Below are 22,882 nucleotides of genomic sequence, written 5' to 3'. Positions count from 1 at the left end.
AAAAGATAATACTCAATCACGATAGTAAAAGTAAGACCAGAACAAGCAACTACAGAGAAAATAGTTGGGTGTGGATTCACAATCCCAATGAAGTCTTTAAGTCGTTAACCTACAGGGTTTCGTGAAAAACCTAAGGTTAAAGGAGAATAAACTCTAGTCGCAACTAGTATCACACATGAGGTGCGGGGATTAGGTTTCCCAATTGCTAAAATTCTCCCTTATATAGTTTTTAAATCAGGGTTTGCAATCTTAGTTACCTTGGTAACAAAGCATTCAATATTCATCATTAGATGAAAACCTGATTAGATTCAAGCTAATATATTTCAACCCTTAGATCGAACTTAGCTTGTTACACACAAATGAAATGCACCTTCATTTAGGTTTGAGTAACCGTACCTAAAAGTGTACACTAGGTTGGCTCAACAGTAGTTAATTGAAGTTAGCTATATGAACACTCTCATATCAAACTTATTCATCTTAACCACAACTAGTTCAAATGACTCAAATGAAACTAGTTATAGAGTTGTTAAATTGCTATATTCTCGTAGAATTATACAAGAACACAATTTAAGCAAAATTGGTTTGATTCACTCGAATCAATTTATGAACATTATAGCCACGGTTCGCAAAGAATGCATTCCTTATTATATAAATGTATTAGTTCATGAACAAACCGATTTTAGAACTTTATCCACTCAAGTATACAAGCGGGTACGCATACTTAAAGTAGCCGGTCTGAGTTTGGGTTCGCCAGTATGCAAACTGGTATGCATACTTCCAAACGCAGCAGAAATTTATGGACCCAAACCCTTCGCTAGTACGCGTACGGGTATGTGTAATTAGGTACTCGGAGTTTCACAACTAACATGTACGCATACGGGTATGCATACTAAAATTCCGGTCATGGATCACATACATGCAAGAATGCATACTATGTTTATAATCCAATGATGGTTAAGTGTTCTAAACTCTATTTGAATCATTGAAACTTTCTTAGAGGATGACAATAGTTGTTTTCACGAACTATTAGCATCTAAACAATTTTCAAGTTATTGAAATAATCAAAACGAAACATTCCAAGTCTACACCAAATGATTGTATCACACAAACCATGTAAGATGTTACTCGGGGATTTTCACATGATCATATTTTGACTTTCGTCAAGAATATAAGATGAACTTGGTTGAAGCGAAAGCTTACCAACACATATTTCGAGAAATATGTAAGCGAGTTAAACTCAGCTCGAATTCTCAAATGTGCATGATCGATTACTATATAGTAATACGAATTTTGTCTCAATATAGGAGATATAGTAGAAATAGACTTTCCAAGTGATAGATGAGTTTTAGTCTCCACATACCTTTTGTTGATGAAGTTCCACAATCTCACCTTAGTAGTTCTTCGTCTTCAATTGATGAACGCCGTGAATTCTAATGCTAAACTACACAATCTATCCTAGTCTGAGACATCACTATAAGTAGAGTAGAAATCAAAACTTATAGTTTTGATTACTAACATTGACAAATAAGCTTGAGATAGCAACGCTTGCGAGTTCGACCGAGCAGTGCTCTAACAATCTCCCCACTTTGTCAATTTTAGTGACAAAACTATCAATACAGATGGATTACAGAATAAATAAACTTCGTAGCTTCTCATCCAGATGCTTGATCTCCTTGGTTCTTCAACATTACTCGAAATCTTCGTCATTACACAGAAGAATAGTGTCAAGGATTCAAAGATCCCAGTTGTTTGAGGTTCTCCTTATATAGACTTTCAAGATCAAGGTTTCTTTAGATTTAAGCTAACTTAGATTTGGAATCAAGCAATCAATAACCACTGTTAGATGAAAAATTCACTAGAGATTAACAGAATAGAATATACACTCTGCTTAGGATGAACCGTAACCGAACGTGTATAATATCTGGTTCATAAAAGTTAGCCGAAACTAGTCAATTGAACAGTAAGTTTAACCAATTTCATATAAAACTTTAAGACTTTTCTTTGATTCATAAATGTGATCATTTATGTCTAGATAGTATTTTTAGAGAGTTATTCAAATGCTAATTATTTCTGTCATGGTATATGTACCGGGTATGTATATCCTTAAGATAAAAATGATCTATAGAACTCACAGATCTTTAATGGTTTGCATACTAGGTATCCGTATCTTATCGGTTTTGAAACTAACAGATCTTTTCCGGTTTGCATACTAGGTATGCATACATTCCTGGTTCACGAGTCCACAAACTTTTTATGGTATGGACACCGGTTATGCGTACCAAAAAAGTAGCTGCCGAATTATAGCTACGCTGATATGTGTACTGGGTATATGTACTGCGACCCGGGACTTATAACAGTTTTCCCAGTATGTGAACTGGTATGCATACTGTCCTGTATCCAGATTGATAGTAATTCTATATCTCTCTAATAATCAAAAAACATTCGGGAATAACATCAATGACACATATCACTGTTCTAGGCTATTTTCAAATGATTTAATCTTGAATCATAATTAGGCCATGAACAATAAATTGTTCTTAACCAAATTCATCAAGTATGAGAAAATGTTTTTAAGCTTAGAATATTTCGAGAATGATCTTCAAGATAAACTTGACTCGAAATTTCTGTTATGCATATACTGTCTAATTTAGTCACGCGACAATGTCTCATAGATAGTAAGGTGAAAACTTGAGAAATATGTGGCTCTGTCTTCACTTACCTTTTGTTGAAGAAGTTTTCCAGAGCTTCTGTTGATCTTCGTCTTCAAACGGTAGAACGCAGTGATATCCGAGAATCAACTACACACTTCTATCCTAATCCGAGACTTGAGTAAATGTAGACTAGAAATCAAGATATAGATTTGACAACTAACTTTGATAACAAGCTTGAGATATAAACACTTGTGAGTTCGACCGAGCAATGCTCTAACAAATATGTAATGTTAGATCAATATGTATTATTGAATCATACACTTTTTCCTTCAATGCATATTTCCTTCAGTACATATCAATATGTATCAATGATCAATATGTTTAGTTAGATGCGATCTACTCTTATATCTTTTGTATTGTCTTCTTCTATTGTACTTTTTGTGTATTCTCAGTATTATTCAATGTTGTTCTCGCCAGCATTCACCAAATGTAGATTTCTTCATAGTTTTAGTTAAAATAAAGTTTTTTTTCAATCTTTTCAGTAGAAATCAAGTCGGATCTACATGTTTGCTGATTACTTTACATCGATTTTTTGTTTGTCTGTTTGATGATTTTATTTTAAAGATTTTAGTTTGTTTGATCCATTTGAATTTTTTTTTTTTAATTTTTCTGGGTTCAAACGTGGATAATGATAGGAAGAAAAGTAATTTTCACTTTTTAAAAGGTTTTTTGACTATAGGATAACTTACATGCGGATTTTTGGACCAACCTTCAAATCACCTTGTAAATAATACCCAAATATTTGGCTTCATATACCCGTTGTTTAGTATGCTTGTATCTGTAGTAGCCAAAGTCTGTTGCAGTCCGTTGCAAGTCACCTGGTCTGCCCGATTAGTTTAAATGAGCGAGTTTGGGACCCTAAAATTTATTAGCCCATCCTAATACCCTCCCAAATAGCCCGCTTTGGTACCCATTTTAATTTTCTGAAGAATTTTAAGTTTACGCTGAAGTAAACTTTTATCTGTATTGATTATATTTCGAATTAAAATTCTTATTTTTATTTCTATTTTACATTTTGAAGTTCAATTACTTAAAGATTTATTTAAACCATAGTTCATTCAATCTCCAAAATCCAAACATGAATTAAATTAGTTATTATAGAATTTGTTAAGTAAAAAAATCATGTTGCCTAGATCGGTCATTGGAATGGGCTTTGGGAAGACTTTGGACATCATATATATGTGGGCATCGCGATCTTAAGTGCTTTTTGGGTAGTTGAATATAAAGTTCTCTGGCCCGGCCCGGTTTACTTCCAAGACAACTTGATATCAATTATGTCTATTGACTAGATATAAGCCGTGCCGTAACGACACGACATGAGGTTAACAGAGAGTTCTAATAAATATCTAGAGATAACTCGTGCCGCAACGGAACTGCTTTAATATGATATCTAATTGGTGTATTTTTTTTTCCGGACTTTCAATCGTGTTCCTTTACAAGATAGTTTTCTATTTTGTTTTAAGCGAAAATAATGTCTATAAACACATTGGGAATTATTCATACACATTATCCAAAAACAAACACAAAATCATTTAAGTAATAGTGTATACGTATATCTCACTTATGAGTTATGAATAAATATAAATAAATATCATTTCCCATTAGGTTCATCATGCCATCACTATATCCAATTAACGTATATATGATGTATTATGATTTCATTTAATGTTTCTTTGAATATCTTGTGTTAAGAAGTGATGCAATAATTAAAGATTAATAATTTTGGATTCATAATGAGAGGGGTTACAGAAACGACGACCGTCGGATGTCTTTCGCTGGGATGAGACTGGGATGTCAGATGCAACGTTTGTCTCTCAAAATGTTATCCGACCGTCCAAGCTCAAAATCCCATTCTGTTTTGTATTCTAGATTTAAATTAAAAAATTTCCCTCAGGAGAATATAAAAAATAAAGGTATAAAAGGTTTATCTTAAACTAAATGATGATTGAATAATAGACCAAAATAGTCGGCTAGCATATGAAACGAATTGGTTGTACTTTTGGTCCTGGCACAATGGCTCACAGGAAAGATCAGGTCAGAAGTCCGATTTTGTGCACGTTCTGTACTGAGTAGTTACTGGCTATTAATTAATACGTAATGAAGGACGAAATTGCTAATGCATCTGTAATGAGATTAGTTAGTAACTATTCAATTAATCAAACGAAGATGTCAGATAAACACTTTCTAAAGAAATGTGCGAAAATAATCCATAGATCAACAGACTCAATGGGTTACTTTTTTTTTTTCTGAAAGAACCAACATGGTTTGTCTTTATCAATCAAAATAAAAAAGTAAAATAAAAAGCAACACTAGATTCGTCACGTCAGTGTAGGGATTTAAATTAATGACATAGTCACACGTGAATATATGGTTTGCTGACGATTTTAATTCATTAAATCCAAATGAGTCACGTGATCTGGATCAAATCCAAACAACTTAGACGAGGGAAAACAATCATAATGCTTGATAACTAGGCTAAATTCAAACATGATACACGTCTAATTGATTAATTAGTAACCATGGCATACATATTTGTCCTAAATAATCTTCCCCTAGATTCTAAAGTGAACTAAAATTTTCCAATATTGATTAATAATACTACATAAATGTTTCACTAATTAAAAATTCTTTGTCCAGGTGAAAGTATCCTCTTAGGATCGAACATAGTTTTCCTTTGCTTAAACAAAACCCATTTTGCACCAAAATGATTCACCCATTCTGATTTAGTCTCGTAGTGAGGCAAATACTGCTTATACTTGATTCCAACTTTATCACAAAACCTTAGTATCTCTTTATTTTGTTCTTCCAAGTACTCCCAATCATTCATACCACTTGACTGTAGTAACCCTACTGAGTAAAAGATTTCTTCATCAGGAATCACTGCCGAGGCTCTTTCATCCCACCTGTGGTACATTGAAACAATTTTATTAGTAAGAAGCTGGTTAAAGGTTTCGGGTTGGTCAACGAAAGTCAACGGTCAATCAAGGACCGAATTATGGAGTTGGTCATTTTGAGATCCATCTAGTTCTACTAATCACTTTTCCAGGACCCCCAAGAAAGTGAAGTAACATTATGCATTATTGTCAATCACATTTGAGTTTATGCCTTACTTGTTTCGATAAGTAGGGTATACAAGAATTGGTCCAGCGGATCTGCTTTTTCCAAGGATTCCATGAAAGATTTCGGAATCAAATTCTGATATTCGAGATTTGGGTACGAATAGATTCAGCCATGGATGTGGAACTTCCCATAGTCCTTTTTTTTGAAGCTCTAATTCTCCGCTTCGTACTCTATTCAAGAAATCTACATAGGAAACGTCTTTCGTGAACTTGAAACCGGGAGCGTAACTCAGTCCATTGAACAACAATTCCAGCTCCTGCAAGAAAAAGATGTTCCAAAACGAAATGCATGGAACTATTAGCACATATATAGAATTCGGAAAATGGGTCATTTGTCCAAATATTTTTAAATCATGGTTCAAATGGATGAGTAAAAAATGGTTTGGGTGAAATGGCCAAAAAAAAATTTAGTAAGTTTCATCCTTGCTTAAATTTAAAAAATAGCAAGGATGAAACTGGATACATCCTGTGTAAATTAAAAATAAGAAAAATTATTTGAAAATGGGCACGATGAAACTGGTTATATCCTGCCTATTTTTATATTTTTGTCCATTTAAACAATATCAAAATCTAACTGTCCATTTCACCCAGGAATTGTTGATTTTGGTCTTTTTAACCAATTTTGTGTATAGAATTTAAGATATGGGTGGTATAGTTGAAGTTGTATGTACACACGTGAAAGAGTTGTACCTCATCGATGGTATTGACAGTGAGATCATCGTAATACTTGGCCACTTCTAAGCAGTAAATGATGTTGCTTTTGCCATCATTTTTTGTTGCTAGAGAAATAATTTCTCGATAATCTCTTTTGGAATAAAATGAAGACGATCTCCAATTGTTAAGAGAAGTTAAATGGATGTCTATCATAAGTGATCCTTCAACATAATCCAGACCATGATTATGACCACTCTCATTATTGTTTATGGAGATCAAATGCTCTTGGTCTTTTGTAAACACTGAAAAGTCATCGTAAAGCATCCGTACCCATTTCACCTAAAAGCGTCAAAACAGATTATATGAAATACATTAGATCGTGCTAGTTCTTACTTAAGAAAATAATTCCACATTCATCTTAGAAGATGATATACGTTAAAACGAGTATCTAGTTAACATTTAATTAGCCGAAAATTGAACGGCGAATCATATTTCGGCTACGTACAATCTTATCCAGGAAGAAGAAAAAAGGCATTTGAACGTGTGATATACAAATATTTCAACACTTTAATCAAGTTGCATTTCCCTTTATATATATAGTAGAACAGGGAGATATTTGAATGTACCTTTTGTGGGGCTGTTTGTAAGGCAATTCTAGCCCTAGTGATGATCCCAAATTGACCTAAACCTCCCATTACTCCAAAAAAAAGCTCTGAATTCTTATGTTTGGAACAAGTCACTGTCTCTCCTCTTCCTGCAAAAAGGATACACAAACGAAAACAACTTATCATTCATTACAACTCACAAGGAACTAGTAGTCTTTGTTGTTAATAAACCAACTATAACTAATAATGCAACAAACCCCACACGGAATATATTAAACCTAACACGCGCATGATCGATAAATAGTGTCCATAATCGTTTATATGTACCTTTAGGTCCCCTACCCCCTGTTTATATGTGATACCGATTGAGGCCGAGAGTGCTGGTCCTCACATATAATATATGATTTGGACACTGTCGATACTCATCACCGGGAAAGTTTGCATGCTTACATGCATGCATGGTAACACTAGTTATGATGGGTACTACACATAATACATCATACGTACGTATGCTTGGTGGGCTAGCTAGATCTTCTCTTAGTATTAGTTAGCCACTTATGTGTACAAAGGTATAGCTGAAGATACTATGAACTATGAAAGATTGATAAATAAAGTTGTAAGAAAAAACCCCGTGTGTGTGTGTGAGTTTTTGGCTTAAATATGTACCAGTAATGACATCCATCTCATAGACATTGCTGATCTGAGGTCCATAGAGAAACGATTGACCACTAATTCCGGCATTTGATAAAGTACCGCCAACGGTGAGGTACAAATAATCAGTCCATGACTTTGGCGTAAGTCCGTATTGGAGGGTAGCATTCAGAACATCTATCCAAAGCTGTTCACCACCAACATCAACGTAAAGATCTGTCGTGGAAACATTGATTCGGTTACCACAATTCATCAATGATCTCATTTCAATAACAACACCATTATGAGCCATTGCTTGACCTCGAACCGAATGACCTCTACCTTTTGCCGCAATACTAAAAGGTCTATTAGAAGAGTAAGAGGATTTTACAAGGTTTTCGATGTCTTGGTGAGAAGACGGGTAGAAAACTGCTTGGGGTTTTGATTGAACAAGTTTACCGAAATCAGTTGAAGCTAAGTTGATGGAATCAGAATTGAAACTTAACCTATTAGCAAGATCAAGTGCTAATAGGTTTTGCGGCAGTACTGAACTTGTCACTGTCTATTAGCACCTTTAGATATGCTGGTTTCCCAAGGATGGACATTAAACGGCTAATAACTATAACTATTAGCACCTTTAGATATGTTTGAATCGAACTACACTTATTTGTCATACTTTTAGCTAGAGAAAGGGATACCAAAGAGAGAGAGATAGATACAGAGAGAGAGAGAGAAGGGGGGGGGGGGGGGGGGGGGGGGAGGTGGGGGAGGTAGAGAGAGGTAGAGAGAAACAGAGACTTGGTAATTAAAAGATGGAGGAAGAAGAAGAGAGGATGAGATGGTATTTATACACAAAGTACATAGAAGAGATGAAGAGAAGAACAGAGGAACAAAAGAAAAAGAGAAGAGGTTTCATGTTTTTACCTTGCATGAAAAATGGAAAAGTAAAGAGAATAGAATGACAAAGGAGTTGCTAAGGTTGGTTAAAGCACAAAGAAGAGAATCTTGGTTTCTAGCTAGCAACAAAGCACGTTAACTTGAAAGAGAGAGACTTTGTGAGAAACAACCTAACATGTTTAATATACCACGTATCTTTTTCGAATGTCACATTGATATGTTCACAAAAATTACTTGCAACCAATTTTTTTTTATCCATTCTCGTGAAAATGGTAGTTTCGGTAGAAGTAAAATGGAGATCCGGCTGACTGACCTCAAAGGCTTAAACATAAGAGTCAAGCACCTAACCAAAGTTTTTTTTTTTTTTCCAAGCACCTTCCCAAGTTGGTTAGCTCTAGAAAAATTCAACACAACAAAGTTTTTTAATTTAGGTAATAACTCGGTGGAATTCTTTTTATTCCCCGGTTATTCTTTTTTAATATAACAAATTCTCACATGCCTATACCACATACAGCTCCTTAAAAGAATTAAAGTGGCTCTACAAAGTGCAAGTGCAATAAGCATTGGTAGTAGTGGATAAGCAGCATGTCTATATATTTTTTTAAGTAGAATACAAATATGAGAATCAAATGAAATCCACCCTAAACATGGCCTCTACATTTAGTAGGGTTGTCTTTGAGATGAAACACCTTTCATTCTAACAAATTCTGTTACGTATGAAGATGTTGCAAGAAAAGATAGATCATGCAAAAATTTTAAGGTAGTAACTAAACTGCAAGACTAGATGTCTTATGTGCTTGCTTGCTTGCAAGATTTTAACACCGGCCCACAGATTTTACCAAACCTAATCTACAGTATCCCAACAGTGTATCTTTTGTGGGGATCCACTTAAACCTAATCAATAGTAATAGACGGCTAATATTGATTTGGATTAAGTTAGATAGGAAGTCATAATCTTTTTTTCCAAAAGTAAATAGGTATCTTTGATGAGAAAGTGAGTAGCTTTTGTAAGCAAAACTGACTTCATTACCATTTTTAGTAAGGCATGGAATCAATATGGCCATTAAGATTTTGTCATAGATTTTGTGTATCTTGCAACAAAGACTTTGCTTTCATTTGGAAATTCTATCGAATTTTTCTGGCAGATCGGATATTATCATCATCATGGAAGAATGGGAAACTTTTGCATAGTATTTGAGAAGAAGGGAACATTAAGATCTTATTTGTTGGCTATTTAGGTTACAAACTTACACATGTAATGATGCGCAATCTTAACAACATTAGGTATTGAATTAGGCTACTATTAGAGATTCTTAAATAGTTTATTGGAAATAATGAACAATGGTCACGCACGAATACACTCAAATAACCTAGTTTTCTTTTTTTTTAACATATGTTTAACTAGATTGAACATGATTAAATAGCTTACACGCTTGTCCTGCCTAGTTATATGATTAGCATAAAGGAAAATTAAAGTCTGTTCCAAGAAATTTTTTTACAAAACATTTTTTCCTATAACGCAATGATTCTTAATAAACGGTGGAACATCCCTTTACGATTCATCGGCTTTTCAAAATTTAAGTTCGAAAGGCTTAAGCCAACTCGCAATACAGATGTTGCTCCAAAAATGTGTGCGTAGGAGAATCCAGAAAATGTAACGATTTTCTTCCGTATGTAAGTTGTGAATCGCTCAAAGCGACACCACCAGCTTATACTCGTGTATTTGTGGTTTTTTTTTCTTTGCTTTTTAGGTTAATGTAGGTTTTGTACTTTTTCCTTTTCTTTTCATTCTATTTGTGTACTTGTTAATGGTTATTTATTTTCTGTAAGTTCTTCTTCCCTTCCAAACAAGAAGGTCATAGTTCGGCCACTTTGCCATCCATGTTTATGTCTCTTTTTCCACATAAAAACATCTATTGCATAACAAGTTGCATAATGAGTGTCCAAGATACAATGAACATTGTGATATATGCATAGACGGCCTTGTGCAAAAGGTGGAATTAAATATAGAAACGAAAACCGAGAAGTCCAAAAGGCTAAACTAAAATAAATCATGAGGTTCCTAATAGTAATTATGAATTTTGCAAATGTCAAAGACCATTATGTTCCTAAAATGTTCATCATTTACCTACAAACACCCAAATTACTCATTACCCGCACGACCATAACCATAAAGCTGTCTGAATTGTATCAGAATATGCTCACTGCATATCTAATACAAATGACTCAGTCGACCGTAAAATGTTTTTGGATGCATGCATATTGTTGATTACCAAAATCTATATTATTTGTCAAGTGAATCATATTGTCCTTTTAACTGCATGCTTGTCTACTTTGAATGTCCTGATGTTTTGTTTTAACATACAACTTTGAAACACACAGTTTACCATAGAGTAGTTTTCGAACACCTTGTTTTGTCAGGAAAAAAAAATTAAAAACAGACTTCATTGACGACATGACTTTCACAACCAACATAATAGTCCCCTAAGAGCAACTTCAGTGGTGCGACCAAAACCAAAGACCAAAAATTAAAAAAAAAAATCAAATTTGGGTTTAGTCCGTCGTGTGGCGTAGAGGGAGAAGAGTAAATTTGGTCGCGCGTTGATATAAAGTTCTCTTGGACATCGAGCGTTGGTAAAGTTTACGCCTGGAATCAGGCGTTGGTAAAGATAACGCCTGAAATGGGGCGTTTGTAAAGATTACGCCTGAAATCAGGCGTTAATAAAGATTACGTTCGGGGGAATTCAAACAAAAAAAAAAAAAAGAAAAAAAAAATGGGGCGGAGGTATAAAGCCCGCCCCATGTGATGTATCTCAAATTAGATCATTTTGGTCCAAAGTATATCAACGCCTGGTAGAGGATCAAAGAATATCAACACCCAACTAAGAGGCGTTAACTTTATGTACGCCCCATCCAGGCGGATATTATACCAACGCTCCATCCAGGCGTAAGGTATACCAACGCCCTGCATCAGGCGTTAACTTTACGAACGCGCGGCTACTATCGGACATTATACCTACGCCTGTTGGGTAGGCGGACATTATATAAACGCCCGACTATATTTGGATTTGGTCTTGATCGCCGACTAAATTTGATCTGGGTTTTACTCTTTGATCAAATTTTGATCGATGGTCTGTCCCACTACGCCTATCCACTAAACCAAATATTTGAGTTTAGTCGTCCATTGTGGACGCTCTAAAAGAACTTCGTGGGAGAAAAATAAAATTTCACTCGATAGGGTATAGAATCACTCACATTGTATAACCAACGTAATAGTCCCCGAAAAAGTTGGGTGGGAGAAAAAAAATAATAATGCTTCACTCGGTTGGTGTAGAAACACTCGCAGAATAACATAATGTAAGACGGCTAAACATGTAGTTAATGGTAGTAGTTCTTGCTCCTTTGTACTTACCACCAATATCACTATACTTTGGGTGAAAATTTGTGGTGGCTTTTCTAGACTCAGAGTCAGAAGTTAAATTTTAATAAAAATTAGAAACGTTTTGCATGAATCAATATAAACAAAACAGATCGAATCTGCTTTGGATTTGAGTGGAAATTTGTATTGGACTTGGATCTTCCCAAATCCTTTGATGTTGTCAACCTTTTACTGATGAAAGATCCTTTGAAACATGACAAACATGCTATTTTGGTGTAACTGAGCATTTTATTTTGGTGTCTACCTGTTCGTCTCATGAAGATTACCAGATAAACTTCCTATGAAACATCATACCATACGCAACAAGTGAATAAGACTGAAAATTTCAAAACAGAAATCTTTGACAGTTGACTGAAATCTTTGAAAGTTTGACTCCAAAGATTTTATGGGTGTTGATTAAAAGACTTTTAAGGAACAATCTCAACCTCAAAGATTTGTTCCATGACCTCTTCAGTCTTCTTCACATGTGAACAAATTTGCATATCAAATCACTTTTGGACAATGCCGGTGGTCCAATAACAAGGACTGTCATACACTTGAGCCATGCATATACGTGCCAAGTGTTTTGGGAAATCTAATGTGGATCACAACTTTGCATCTATGTGGAGTCTCCATCTACTTGGACCAACTTCCATGGGGCAAAGTCATGTACAAGACACACATAAAACCTTGATTCTGATTACTTGTTCATTTCGTAACAACTTAACTATTAGTAAGTGGGCGGGGCAGAGATGCAAAATTCCTCCTGACATATTATTTCCACTGGTTAACTTTGAAGGAATTCCGCGAAAGTATACGGGAAAAGACGCAAATTCATGTATAATATCCACCTAAAATCTTAATTTTCTTTGTGGGTTAATTTCGTGACAATTTAAGTACTTCTTTTGGTATCGGTGGAGACTCAAAGTCAAAAGTCATGTATGAGATCCACCTGAAAGTCCCAATTTAGCCGTGGTCTTACCGAGTTACATAGAATTCCAAGTTGGTGATATCATATGCCAGATTTTTCTACGGAGGCTAGACTGTCTTTATAGCTTAAAATCTTGAGAACTGCCAACTGTCTGGTCAAGGACGCAAAACTATGTATGATATGATCCCCAAAAAACTTAATTTTCTCCGTGGAATAATTCAGTATACCAAATTAAGATTGCGAAGTCTCTGTGGTGCTATATCATCGTGTATGATCTCTTCCCAAAATTTTGAGTTTTTTTTCTTCTTTTTTTAGTTTAATTTGTGTGCAATTTTGCTATGGCTAAGTGCATGGAGGCAGAGAGACGTAAAATCATGCATGACATCCACCAAAAATCTTAATTTTCTTTAAGAGTTAATTTCATAACAATTTATGTTATGTTAATTAGTATACGAATAGACTTCTTTTTTTCTAAGTCCAACTTTTATTATAAAGCAAAAAAGATAACAGTGGTTCTTAACAGACCGAGCTGCTAACCACACAAAAACAACATTTAAAAAAGCTCTCACAGTTTTCTTTGGTGGATGCGGGTGGGCCCGCCGGAGGACAATAGGGACCGCTTATGACGGGGGCCACTAGAAGTTTTGTGAGGAGCGGTTTTCCCATAAGTTTTATGGGCGGTTCAAATAGACTTTTTGAAAAGATAATTACAGAAGTATTAACTTTTTTTTTCGACGAAAAAGTTATATTAAAAAGAAAAAACCTTTACTCAAAGCAAAGGGAGTTACACAATCGTAAAAATCAAACTTAAAAGTATCAGAATAGACTTTTTTTTTTCTAAGTCCAACTTTTATTAAAAAGCAAAAAAGATAATTACAGAAATAAAAAAAAAAAGAAATTTCCGAAGAAATGTTATATTAAAAAGAGAAAAAATCTTTACACAAAGCAAAGAGAATTACACTTATAAAAGTCAAACTTAAAAATATTGGAATCACAAGACCACACAACTACAAGTTGTTTAATCAAATCAATTATCTCATTCGCCAAGAGAAGACACGTAGTCATGTACCCACCTAAAATCTTAATTTTATTTGCATTGTAACAATTTAAAAAGTATTGCTAAGTGTCTGTGACACAATATTATCATGTATGACCTGACCCCTTCCTAAAATCTTGAGTTTTGCTTTTGTTAGGTTGATCTCGGAGCAATTTAATCGTTGCCAAGTGCATGCATGGGGATACTAATGCAAAGTCATGTATAGTATCCACCAAAAAGCTTAATTTTCTTTAGAGGTTAATTTTGTGACAGTTCAAGTAGTGCTAAGCTATTTGATAGTTTCTGCTAGACTTACAGGGAGCTTCAGTGAGGGAAAGTCTGGCTTTGCTTCCTCCCCTGTGGGATAGAGACGCCTAATCTGATAATCATGTATGGTACGCACCTAAAATCCTGTATCTCTTTGCAGATGTCACTGATTATAGTGGTAAAGTTGAGTTAATTTCATTATAGTTTGGTATCGTTGTTTGATAAGAGTATGTGACAGTGACAGACATGCAAAGTCATGCAATTAAGTTACCCCCTAAAATCTAAATTAATTTCCTTTACTTGGTTTGTTTTCTTCATATCAATGCATCTATTGGTGTGTGAAACGCCTATAGCGTATGGGTTTTTGATAGTAATCGATCGACTATTTTGCATTCAAACCTTACATTTAGATATCTTCAGAATTCATAAATTTTTTTTTTTCCTGAAGCACTCATAAACTATATTTGCACGTAGGTGCCATCGTTCACTGTACATTGCTAAATACTCGGCGAGAATGTGGAAAATGCATTGTGTCAACATTCAACACCGGCCATCTTTTTCACCAAAAGGAAAGACGGTGCAATTATATTCACTTTGTAAATCGTAGTATGTCAGTCTCACCAATATTTCTCACAACACTCACATGTTTAAACAGTAAAACTTAGGCAGATCTCAGAAACTAAAGTAAGAAGGCGAGAAAAAATCAAAAATGTATCTAACAGGAGATAATCAATCAATGTGGAAATGGATATATCAGGATATGTATGTATAGCTGTATCTTCCATCTCTATGTGCCCTAGAGTTTAAAGAAAATAGTGGGCATGACTTGGTTGTGTATATCTCCCCATCAGTATCCATATTTAGAAAGATATGCAAGATCTTGGTGGGGAGATTAGTACAAGATGATCATGTAGTCCATATTCATCCATGATCAAAGTAACAAAATGTGCCCTGTACTAAATATTTTGAAACGAAACAAAATGCACTACTGATATTTGATCATTGCATGTGCCTGGCAAAAACAAATCTTATGTTATGGTACATCCATGTTTGTTTGTACACGGCCATGGCCCTTGGGTTAATGAAGAAATAAGATAGCTAGGAATCAAATGAATAGATCATGGCATTTTGGTGACTATCGGCACCACATAAAAATAAATTGCATCAATCAATCAATCAATTTTGTTGTTGTTGTAATATATTCCGTCTATGGCAGTTGTTAGGTAGTACTATGTCAAGAAAATGAATATCTTTTGTCCTACTCACATCATCAGAGGAAAAAACAAACTAGGAGTTGGACAAGACTCCTCTTTCACTCTCGAGTCTCAACTCTCAAGGGGGTACGTGGTTTGCTGATTTCGTGCACAAAGCTTTAACCCTTGGGTCAAAACTAAAATTTATCTGGGTGTGAGCTCAGTAGTTACTTCTGATATGTCAAGGACACGTCTAGGTTTATGTCATGTATCCAGAAAGTAAAGGAATTTTTGGTCCTTGGATATGGTATTTTCTTGTATTCGCGTTTCATCCCGCAGGCCAGAGAGCTTACCAATATTTAGATTCTTTTATGTGTATCCAAACCATATGTATCTATTATGCGGTAAATAGGATGATGGCAAAGCTGTAGTGTTGTTTAGCTTTTTCTAAAAGGTTACTTGTCTATTACCGACTCAACTCAACTGACTTGTCTAAATCTGATTCGTCATATCTGATTTAAAATTTATTAAATAATAACAAAACTATAACAAACTTTTGAATCAGACAAATATGTGGCGAAAGAGATAGATATAAGATGATGTCGTACTCAAATAGATTTGAGTAAAAAACAAACGGAGGCAGTTTAAAGCAAAGATGTGCAGTTGCACACCCGCCAAACGGACTCTCAGGCCTGAATTTTCAGGGATTTTCGGCTCTCCAGCTCATTTTCGCTATGTTGAACCCCCTAGCAATATTCTGCTTTCCCTTAATAGAGATTCTGGCTCCGCGCGTGCTCTCAACTCAAAGTCTTAAATCTTAACGACTCGCCTGCTTCACATTTGCTCAATAACTCGGCGAAGTTATTGTCTGAGTGCTTCTTACATAAAAGAAAAATACTCAAGATTTATTTACGACTCTTGCAGCCAACTTAATGTCACGTTTCTAGCGGTAGTAATTAAATCAGCAAAAATGCACCCTGAGTAATAAAATTCGTGCAAACATGAATGCTTTTTGACAGCAAGGATTCAACTTGGTTTGATTGCCCACAATCTTGGTACGGCTTTAGCTTTTGTTATTAGGCCTTTTCCCACTCAATTCTTGTTCTTTTCTTCTACATAATCACTGTCGAAAACTTTTGCAGTCCTCTCTAAGTCACTGTCTCTATTGGGAAGGGGTATAGTACTGTTTCGGCTCTTTTGGGCCACTTTCTGTGTGGTCACCACTCAGTGCTCTTAGCTTTTGCAAATTGACCATGGAACCACCACAAGGTCCTTAATAATTGAAATGAAAAATGAACAGCGGTTTATTACTGATAGAACTTAAATAAGCCGCAGCCTAACTAGAACTTCATATCATAATGTAGAGTCTAAAACACAATGGTCCAAATTTGTTTTGGAACATTATACTAGTGGCCACCAATTCTTCGGGATTTAGTCGACATTGAAGTTATTATAGTGCCGTCATTCTAGGGACCGTGCGCTATCCTAAGTTAGTGTGAAAATAACTCGATATTTCTTGGACATTTTAACCGACATGAGAGGTGTATCGGTGTGTTATTCTTTGAAGGAGTAGTCTGCTAACATTTCTTTTAACAAATTGGGAGAATATATCATCGTCATGGTATAGTTGTGATCATCAAGGTAACGTTTTTCCTAGTCTGAAAAGTGAGCTATCGTTAAAGAAGATCAAAAGACTACGGATGGAGGAAGATATCGTTTGTGCAGTTGTAGTTACTAGTTAAACTTGTTTCTAGGGGTGAGCAACGGACGGACGGTTGCGGATCAGGGGTCACCCGCAACCAAACCGTCAAAGTTGCGGATTTGGGAATTCAAACCGTGACCGGCCCAATCACCCGCGGATTTGTCCTCTGCGGATCAACGGATTTTGCGGGCCGGTTGCGGATTAACCGCGGATTTGATCACAAGACATCAAAAAAAAAAACTAAGTACAGAAAGAGTACTAATTCAGTAATTCAAAAGCAAAAGAGTACTAATTCAGTAATTCAAAAGCAACAAAGGACATAAGATAGTTAACAGTTAACACAAAAGAGTACTAATTCAAATGCAACAAGTCTGGTGCAAAGCCATATGAATCTCTGATGCCAAAAACTGAAAAAGAGACCTTGGATTCGAGTACTAGTTTATTCAATCCATGATAGATATGTCTGGAATTTCCTGCAAGATTTCTGCCGCATCTGTAAAATGAGGAGTTATAGATAATCAGTAAACACTAAATTTAGGCATCATTATGATCATAAGTTCCTAATTTGATTTGATATATCATAAGACGAAGGAACCAATGTCACAAAAAGATATAAGGAAGCAATAAACAAGAAGAAACAAAAACCAATCAGCATTGGTTAGTAAAGACCATTTAAAAGGGCTGATCACAACTAGACCGCAGACCCAATCGACATTGACGAACAACAAGCCAAAGTTTTAAGATTGATTATGACTAATCAAATTCCAAGGAGACTAATAGAAAGTTATGACCGCAGACCCTATAATGAACTGATCAGGTCACATTTGCACACAAAAAGTTATGCCCCATAGGCCCCAAAGTTGTAGCATCACATCAAAATATAGCAAGGTTTGAGAAATCAACTTAATTAGTGCAAGGCTGATCACAAAGAGAAAGATGCAAAAACAAAGGAAGCAAGGTTTGAGATTTACATAAGTCAATTTTTTCAACCGCTTCTATCAGCTCCTCGAGATTGATTGGTTTATATAGAAGCCAAATTTGAGCACAGATCAGTGCTTGGATTGTTTTTGGAAGCATGGAACTTCGAAACTCATTAAGAACACGACCACCCGTGGAGAAAGCTGATTTTGAAGCTACTGTTGATACTTGCATAGAAAGCACGTCTCGATCTCTCGACGGTTGCCGGGTTAACTGTAGCCATGCTCTCATCAGGATCGTCAACAGGAATAGAAGGTCCCTCAGTACTTGAAGCCATCTTCTCTCAGATTCTCCTGTTCATACCCATTGACAGTAGATATTGCAACATCATTATCGGTACAGTCACAAACTTTACTTTTAGTATAACCTAACAAAATTCATTCAAATAACAAACCCTAATCTCCATTCAAATAACAAAATTCATTTTCAAACCAAATATTAGTAAACAGAAACTAAATTTTCATTAGTAAACAAGGGTTGTGTTTTATTACCTCACTTGTTTATCAATCAAGTCAACTGCAACTAAATCTCGTTGAAGGTATATTCTTCACTTCACCATTTTCTGAAACTAATTCTCTGCAACATGAAACAGAGATTGAAAGTTAATACCGAAGAACCAATGACGAAGAAATTGATTGAATCCTAACATGCAATCGATTTGGGGGAAAAAATCAAAAAACATAATTTCTCTGTAATCAAAAATGAAGTTAATCGTTACTTACTTCTCTGAATCAAAACTGAAAATTCCGGATTTCTCTGTAATCAAAATTAAACCTAATTGAAGAAGAATCGAAGATAGGAAGGAGAGGAGAAGAGGTCTGTTCGGTTCCTCTCGAAGAAAAAAAATCATTAGGGTTTACAAATGTAAAGATGTTTATATATAAACATCCAACTTCCCATAATATCCTTAATACATTTACTAAATTCCCTAATTGTCCTACGGTGCGGTTAATCCGCGGATTTGAGATTGCACCCGCAAACGTAACCGCACCGCGTGCGGATTTGAGATTGCACCCGTGTCCGGTCCATAACTCTAGTGGATTGGTTTTCACCCGCAAATTTGCGGACGGATACGGATAAAAACCGCGGTTACGGTTTTTATGCTCAGCCCTACTTGTTTCCAAACATTCATTTCTTATTTCTTCTTATTTCATTCTTCGTAGGGAAACAAAATCAAAGCCCAATAAAAAATGAAATCGTTTTCTATTCCCAAGCCTAAATCAACACTCTTCTCTACTCATAGCCCATTGATTCCTCTTGAGCAATTTCTGGGGGAATTTTCTTGAACGTTGTTTTTGGGCATACCCAAATGTTTTTGGGCATACTGAATAAAGACAAAAAAAAGGTGTCAAATAACAAAATCAAATGCCCCCTTAACCAAATTTTTTAATAATGACAAATCTTCCCTTTATGTATTAGTGTTAATAATCTGGATTAGTGGTTAAGACTTTTATTTAGTGATTAAGATAATTTAAAAATTATAAAGGTTTGTGTAGATTAAAATTTTTGGGAGAAAAAAATCAAATTTGTATTGAGAAGGAGAGAAGGAGAAAGTGAGAATTTTTTTTTATCTTGATTCAGTGGAGGATGAGGAGGATCATTATACATATTAAAAAACCTAGGAAAATACACATCAACTACAACAATGATTCCCAAATGGATGATTTCTTAGATTATGAGAATGATTTTACACAAACTCAAACTCAAACTCAAGCACAAAATCAAACTCAAACTCAAGGTGATGATTTTTATGAGCCAAATCCGGATGATGAATACATATATGAGTAACCCAATGCTTCTAATACACAGGTACACTTCTATCATATGTTTAATCTCACTTCTGTAGATGGAAATTATTAAAAGTTTGTATTTTTTTCATCACGGTTCGGCGAACCAGGATGATGTTCGGCTTAAATCTATGAGCCAAACCAATCCAATTGATGAACAGTTCGGCTAGCTGAAACTGTTTACTTTATGCGTCGAACATATAATTTCCACTTCCAACCCATTTGCTAGACACTAGTTCGGCTTATATGAAAATTTCATATAAAGCCGAACCTATTCCTGAGAGTTCTGGAATAAAATATGTTAACGGTTCGGCTTATTTAATGAAAATCGTATGAGCCGAACATACCATTAATAATTGTTGGATACACAATTTGTTGATGGTTCGACACATATTGAGAATATCGTCTAAGCCGAACCTTACAAATGTACCAGGTTCGGCACATGTTATGATTATCGTATAATCCGAACCTCACAATTTATTTTTCATTTTAGTATCTAACCTTGTGATATTCTTTGTAGATCGCGCTTGGCGGACCTGTGATATTTTAGATCCTCTTCACATGGATCATCAACTAAAGGCGTTAACTTGGACGCATCTAATTTGTTAATATCTAACTTCTTCCAATACTCAAGGGTAGGTTTGGGCTCATACTTTGGTTCCCATTATGATGTGGTGTTTTTAGTTCCATTACCACCATTTGGAAAAAAACTGAATTTCTCATCAAACAAAGGAACCTTTTGGACGCATCCTAATTGACGGAGTACTCGCCGAGGATCGTATATAGCATAACCACCGGGATAAAATAATGGCCCATGGTACATACCCACCGGCATATCCTCATCTTCGAAAAATTCATCTTCTTCATCTTCCTTCTCATATGGTTGAAAAACGACGTCATCAACACCCATTGTGTCTAACTTCTCTCTCGAACTTGCCACCAACTGTTTTTTATTCCTTTTCTTCGAGTCCTCGTACTGGTACCGTGATGCAGTTGGATCTGTATCAACCCAATCGACATCCTTTTCAAATGTTTTGGCCAATTCCAAAATTGGGAAATGGTCATATACCCACACCTACATCCAAAGAACCACATTCAAAAATTAAAGGAATTGAAGTAATAGAAACAAAACACAACAAATTGTTTGTTTGGACACAACAAAGTAAGAATGGAATTTGAAAATTCAGTGCATTGTTCGACTTAAAATGAAAAAGTTATATAAGCCGAACCTTATAAGTAACATGTTCGGGTTGTAAGTGAGTAGAGTTATAAGCCAAACATGACACTGATGACCTAGAAATTTTGAAGTTTGATCGTCGAGAGTTACCTGAAGCATAGTGAAGTTTCCTCCGATGTTTTTACTTGTCAACCTAGATGCGGTCCCAAGTTGGTCCAGCAGGTAAGCTAGCGCAGCCGTTCCCCAAGCATACTTGTTAACGGTAGCAAGATTCTTTACCAATTGGAGATAATTAACATTTACCTTGTTTCCGGTAAGGTCGGGAAAGATATTGTAGGATCAGAATCTCGCAACAATAATATCTTAGCGAAACTATCAACAACACAACACAACAGCATCGCAGAACAATTTCAGAAATGATATAATAAACGACGTCATCTAAAATCATGAGAAAGATGTGATGGTCTTGCGAAAATTAGAGAGTTTGCGAGATTAAGATTTGTACGGTTGCGAGAATATCGCAAGTCATTTCAAAAAATAAATTACAGATTATCTGTCATCCACTATGTACTTCCCTATAAATAGTCGTTCAGTTGTAAAGGAAAGGGAGAGATCTTTTTTGAGTAAGAAACAAGTAAATAGGAGAGAGAAAGTCTAGAGCAGAGGTCATTCTTGATTCCTTTATCTTTTCTTGTAAGAATATTCAAAGATTGATCAATAAAATTAAGAGTGTAAATCTAAAAATGAGTTGAGTAATCATGAAATCATATGAGGGGTGTAGTATAGGATTTCCTGCAACTACATAATAGCGCTAGAAACAGGGAATTGAAGATCGAAAGTTGAAGATTGTTGTTGAGATTTTTCAAATCAAGTAAGTGATTAAATAAATCAGTGAACCATTTAAAAGAAAAATGATTAGAATTAATGAAGATGACAAAATATTGGAGTGTAATATGATAACAACAACGATGGTTAATGAATTCCATGAAAACATCAAAGGAAGAATACATAAACGAAATTTTGAAGGAAGGAAGGTTATGGCGGTAGAAAAGCCATCACCCTTGAAAGATTGGTAAAAGCAAAAAATTACATTCATGGCGGCAGAAATACCAAAAGAAAATTTGAACCACACATCTCCATTGGTTATTACAGTGCTTATTACGCGAAAAGAGAAGGATACAACAACAAAATCCACGGGAGAATGGATATTGAACATAACTTTAATCGATACAGGAAGTTCAGTGGATATAATATTTTATCATGCATTTCAGGGAATGAGATTTAAAGATGAAGAAATGTCCAGTTCAACATATTTTGTTCACGTCTTTGGAAAGTCCACAACAAAACCTAAAGGAGAAATAGTGGTACGAATCCCACTTGGAGAGATCGAAATACACGTAACACTATGTGTGGTGGATATGGAATCGCCATATAATATGTTATTAGGAATACCATGGATACATGCGATAAAGTTGTAGTATCAACGTTGCATCAATGTATTAAATTCCCCACACCAAATGGAATAGGTGAAATCAGAGGAGATGTTTACAATGCGAAATTATGTCATCAAATTGAAATAATGCATTATGAAGGACAAGCAAAAAAGAAACAATCTCGCAGAAAGTTGGCAAAGGAAGCAAAGAAAGAAGAAGAATTTAGAGTATATATGATAAGGGCAAAAAAAGGCAAAGGAATACCCAGCGAAATTTCGGAAGAAGGAGAAGGACCTGTGAAAACAATAAAAGAACCAACACCAATGGGAGAACCTAAAACCAGT

At 35.3% G+C, this 22,882-nt stretch overlaps 1 protein-coding gene and 1 long non-coding RNA gene across 2 annotated transcripts; both read right to left on the bottom strand.

The window, feature by feature from the left end:
- Positions 1 to 5,151: 5,151 nt before the first annotated feature.
- Positions 5,152 to 9,180, bottom strand: LOC113352879 (cytokinin dehydrogenase 3-like). Its single transcript, XM_026596638.1, has 6 exons — positions 9,129 to 9,180; positions 7,756 to 8,277; positions 7,111 to 7,238; positions 6,521 to 6,823; positions 5,822 to 6,087; positions 5,152 to 5,614 (listed from the first exon to the last, which is right to left on the bottom strand). Exons 1-6 carry the CDS (start codon positions 9,178 to 9,180, stop codon positions 5,326 to 5,328), a joined length of 1,560 nt encoding a protein of 519 aa, XP_026452423.1. The 3' UTR covers positions 5,152 to 5,325.
- Positions 9,181 to 17,436: 8,256 nt separating this feature from the next.
- On the bottom strand, positions 17,437 to 18,690 carry LOC113354566. The gene is made up of 2 exons (XR_003361954.1): positions 18,633 to 18,690; positions 17,437 to 17,656 (listed from the first exon to the last, which is right to left on the bottom strand). It is a non-coding gene; the product is annotated as an uncharacterized LOC113354566 (long non-coding RNA).
- Between the last annotated feature and the right edge of the window lie 4,192 nt (positions 18,691 to 22,882).

Source organism: Papaver somniferum, chromosome 2 (genome assembly GCF_003573695.1).
Source record: "Papaver somniferum cultivar HN1 chromosome 2, ASM357369v1, whole genome shotgun sequence".
Lineage (NCBI taxonomy): Eukaryota > Viridiplantae > Streptophyta > Magnoliopsida > Ranunculales > Papaveraceae > Papaver > Papaver somniferum.
Note: the sequence above shows the minus strand (reverse complement) of the source record. Positions and strands in the feature narration are given on the sequence as shown.

Bases quoted from the DNA above. Each gene is read 5' to 3' on its own strand.
- LOC113352879 (XM_026596638.1), bottom strand. From the start codon at position 9,180: ATGCTTATTGCACTTGCACTTTGTAGAGCCACTTTAATTCTTTTAAGG. The intron at 7,239-7,755 runs GTACATATTTAA...TCCTTTTTGCAG, and splicing joins TGAGATGGATGTCATTACTG to GAAGAGGAGAGACAGTGACT. The intron at 6,088-6,520 runs GTACAACTCTTT...TTTTTCTTGCAG, and splicing joins CTGTCAATACCATCGATGAG to GAGCTGGAATTGTTGTTCAA.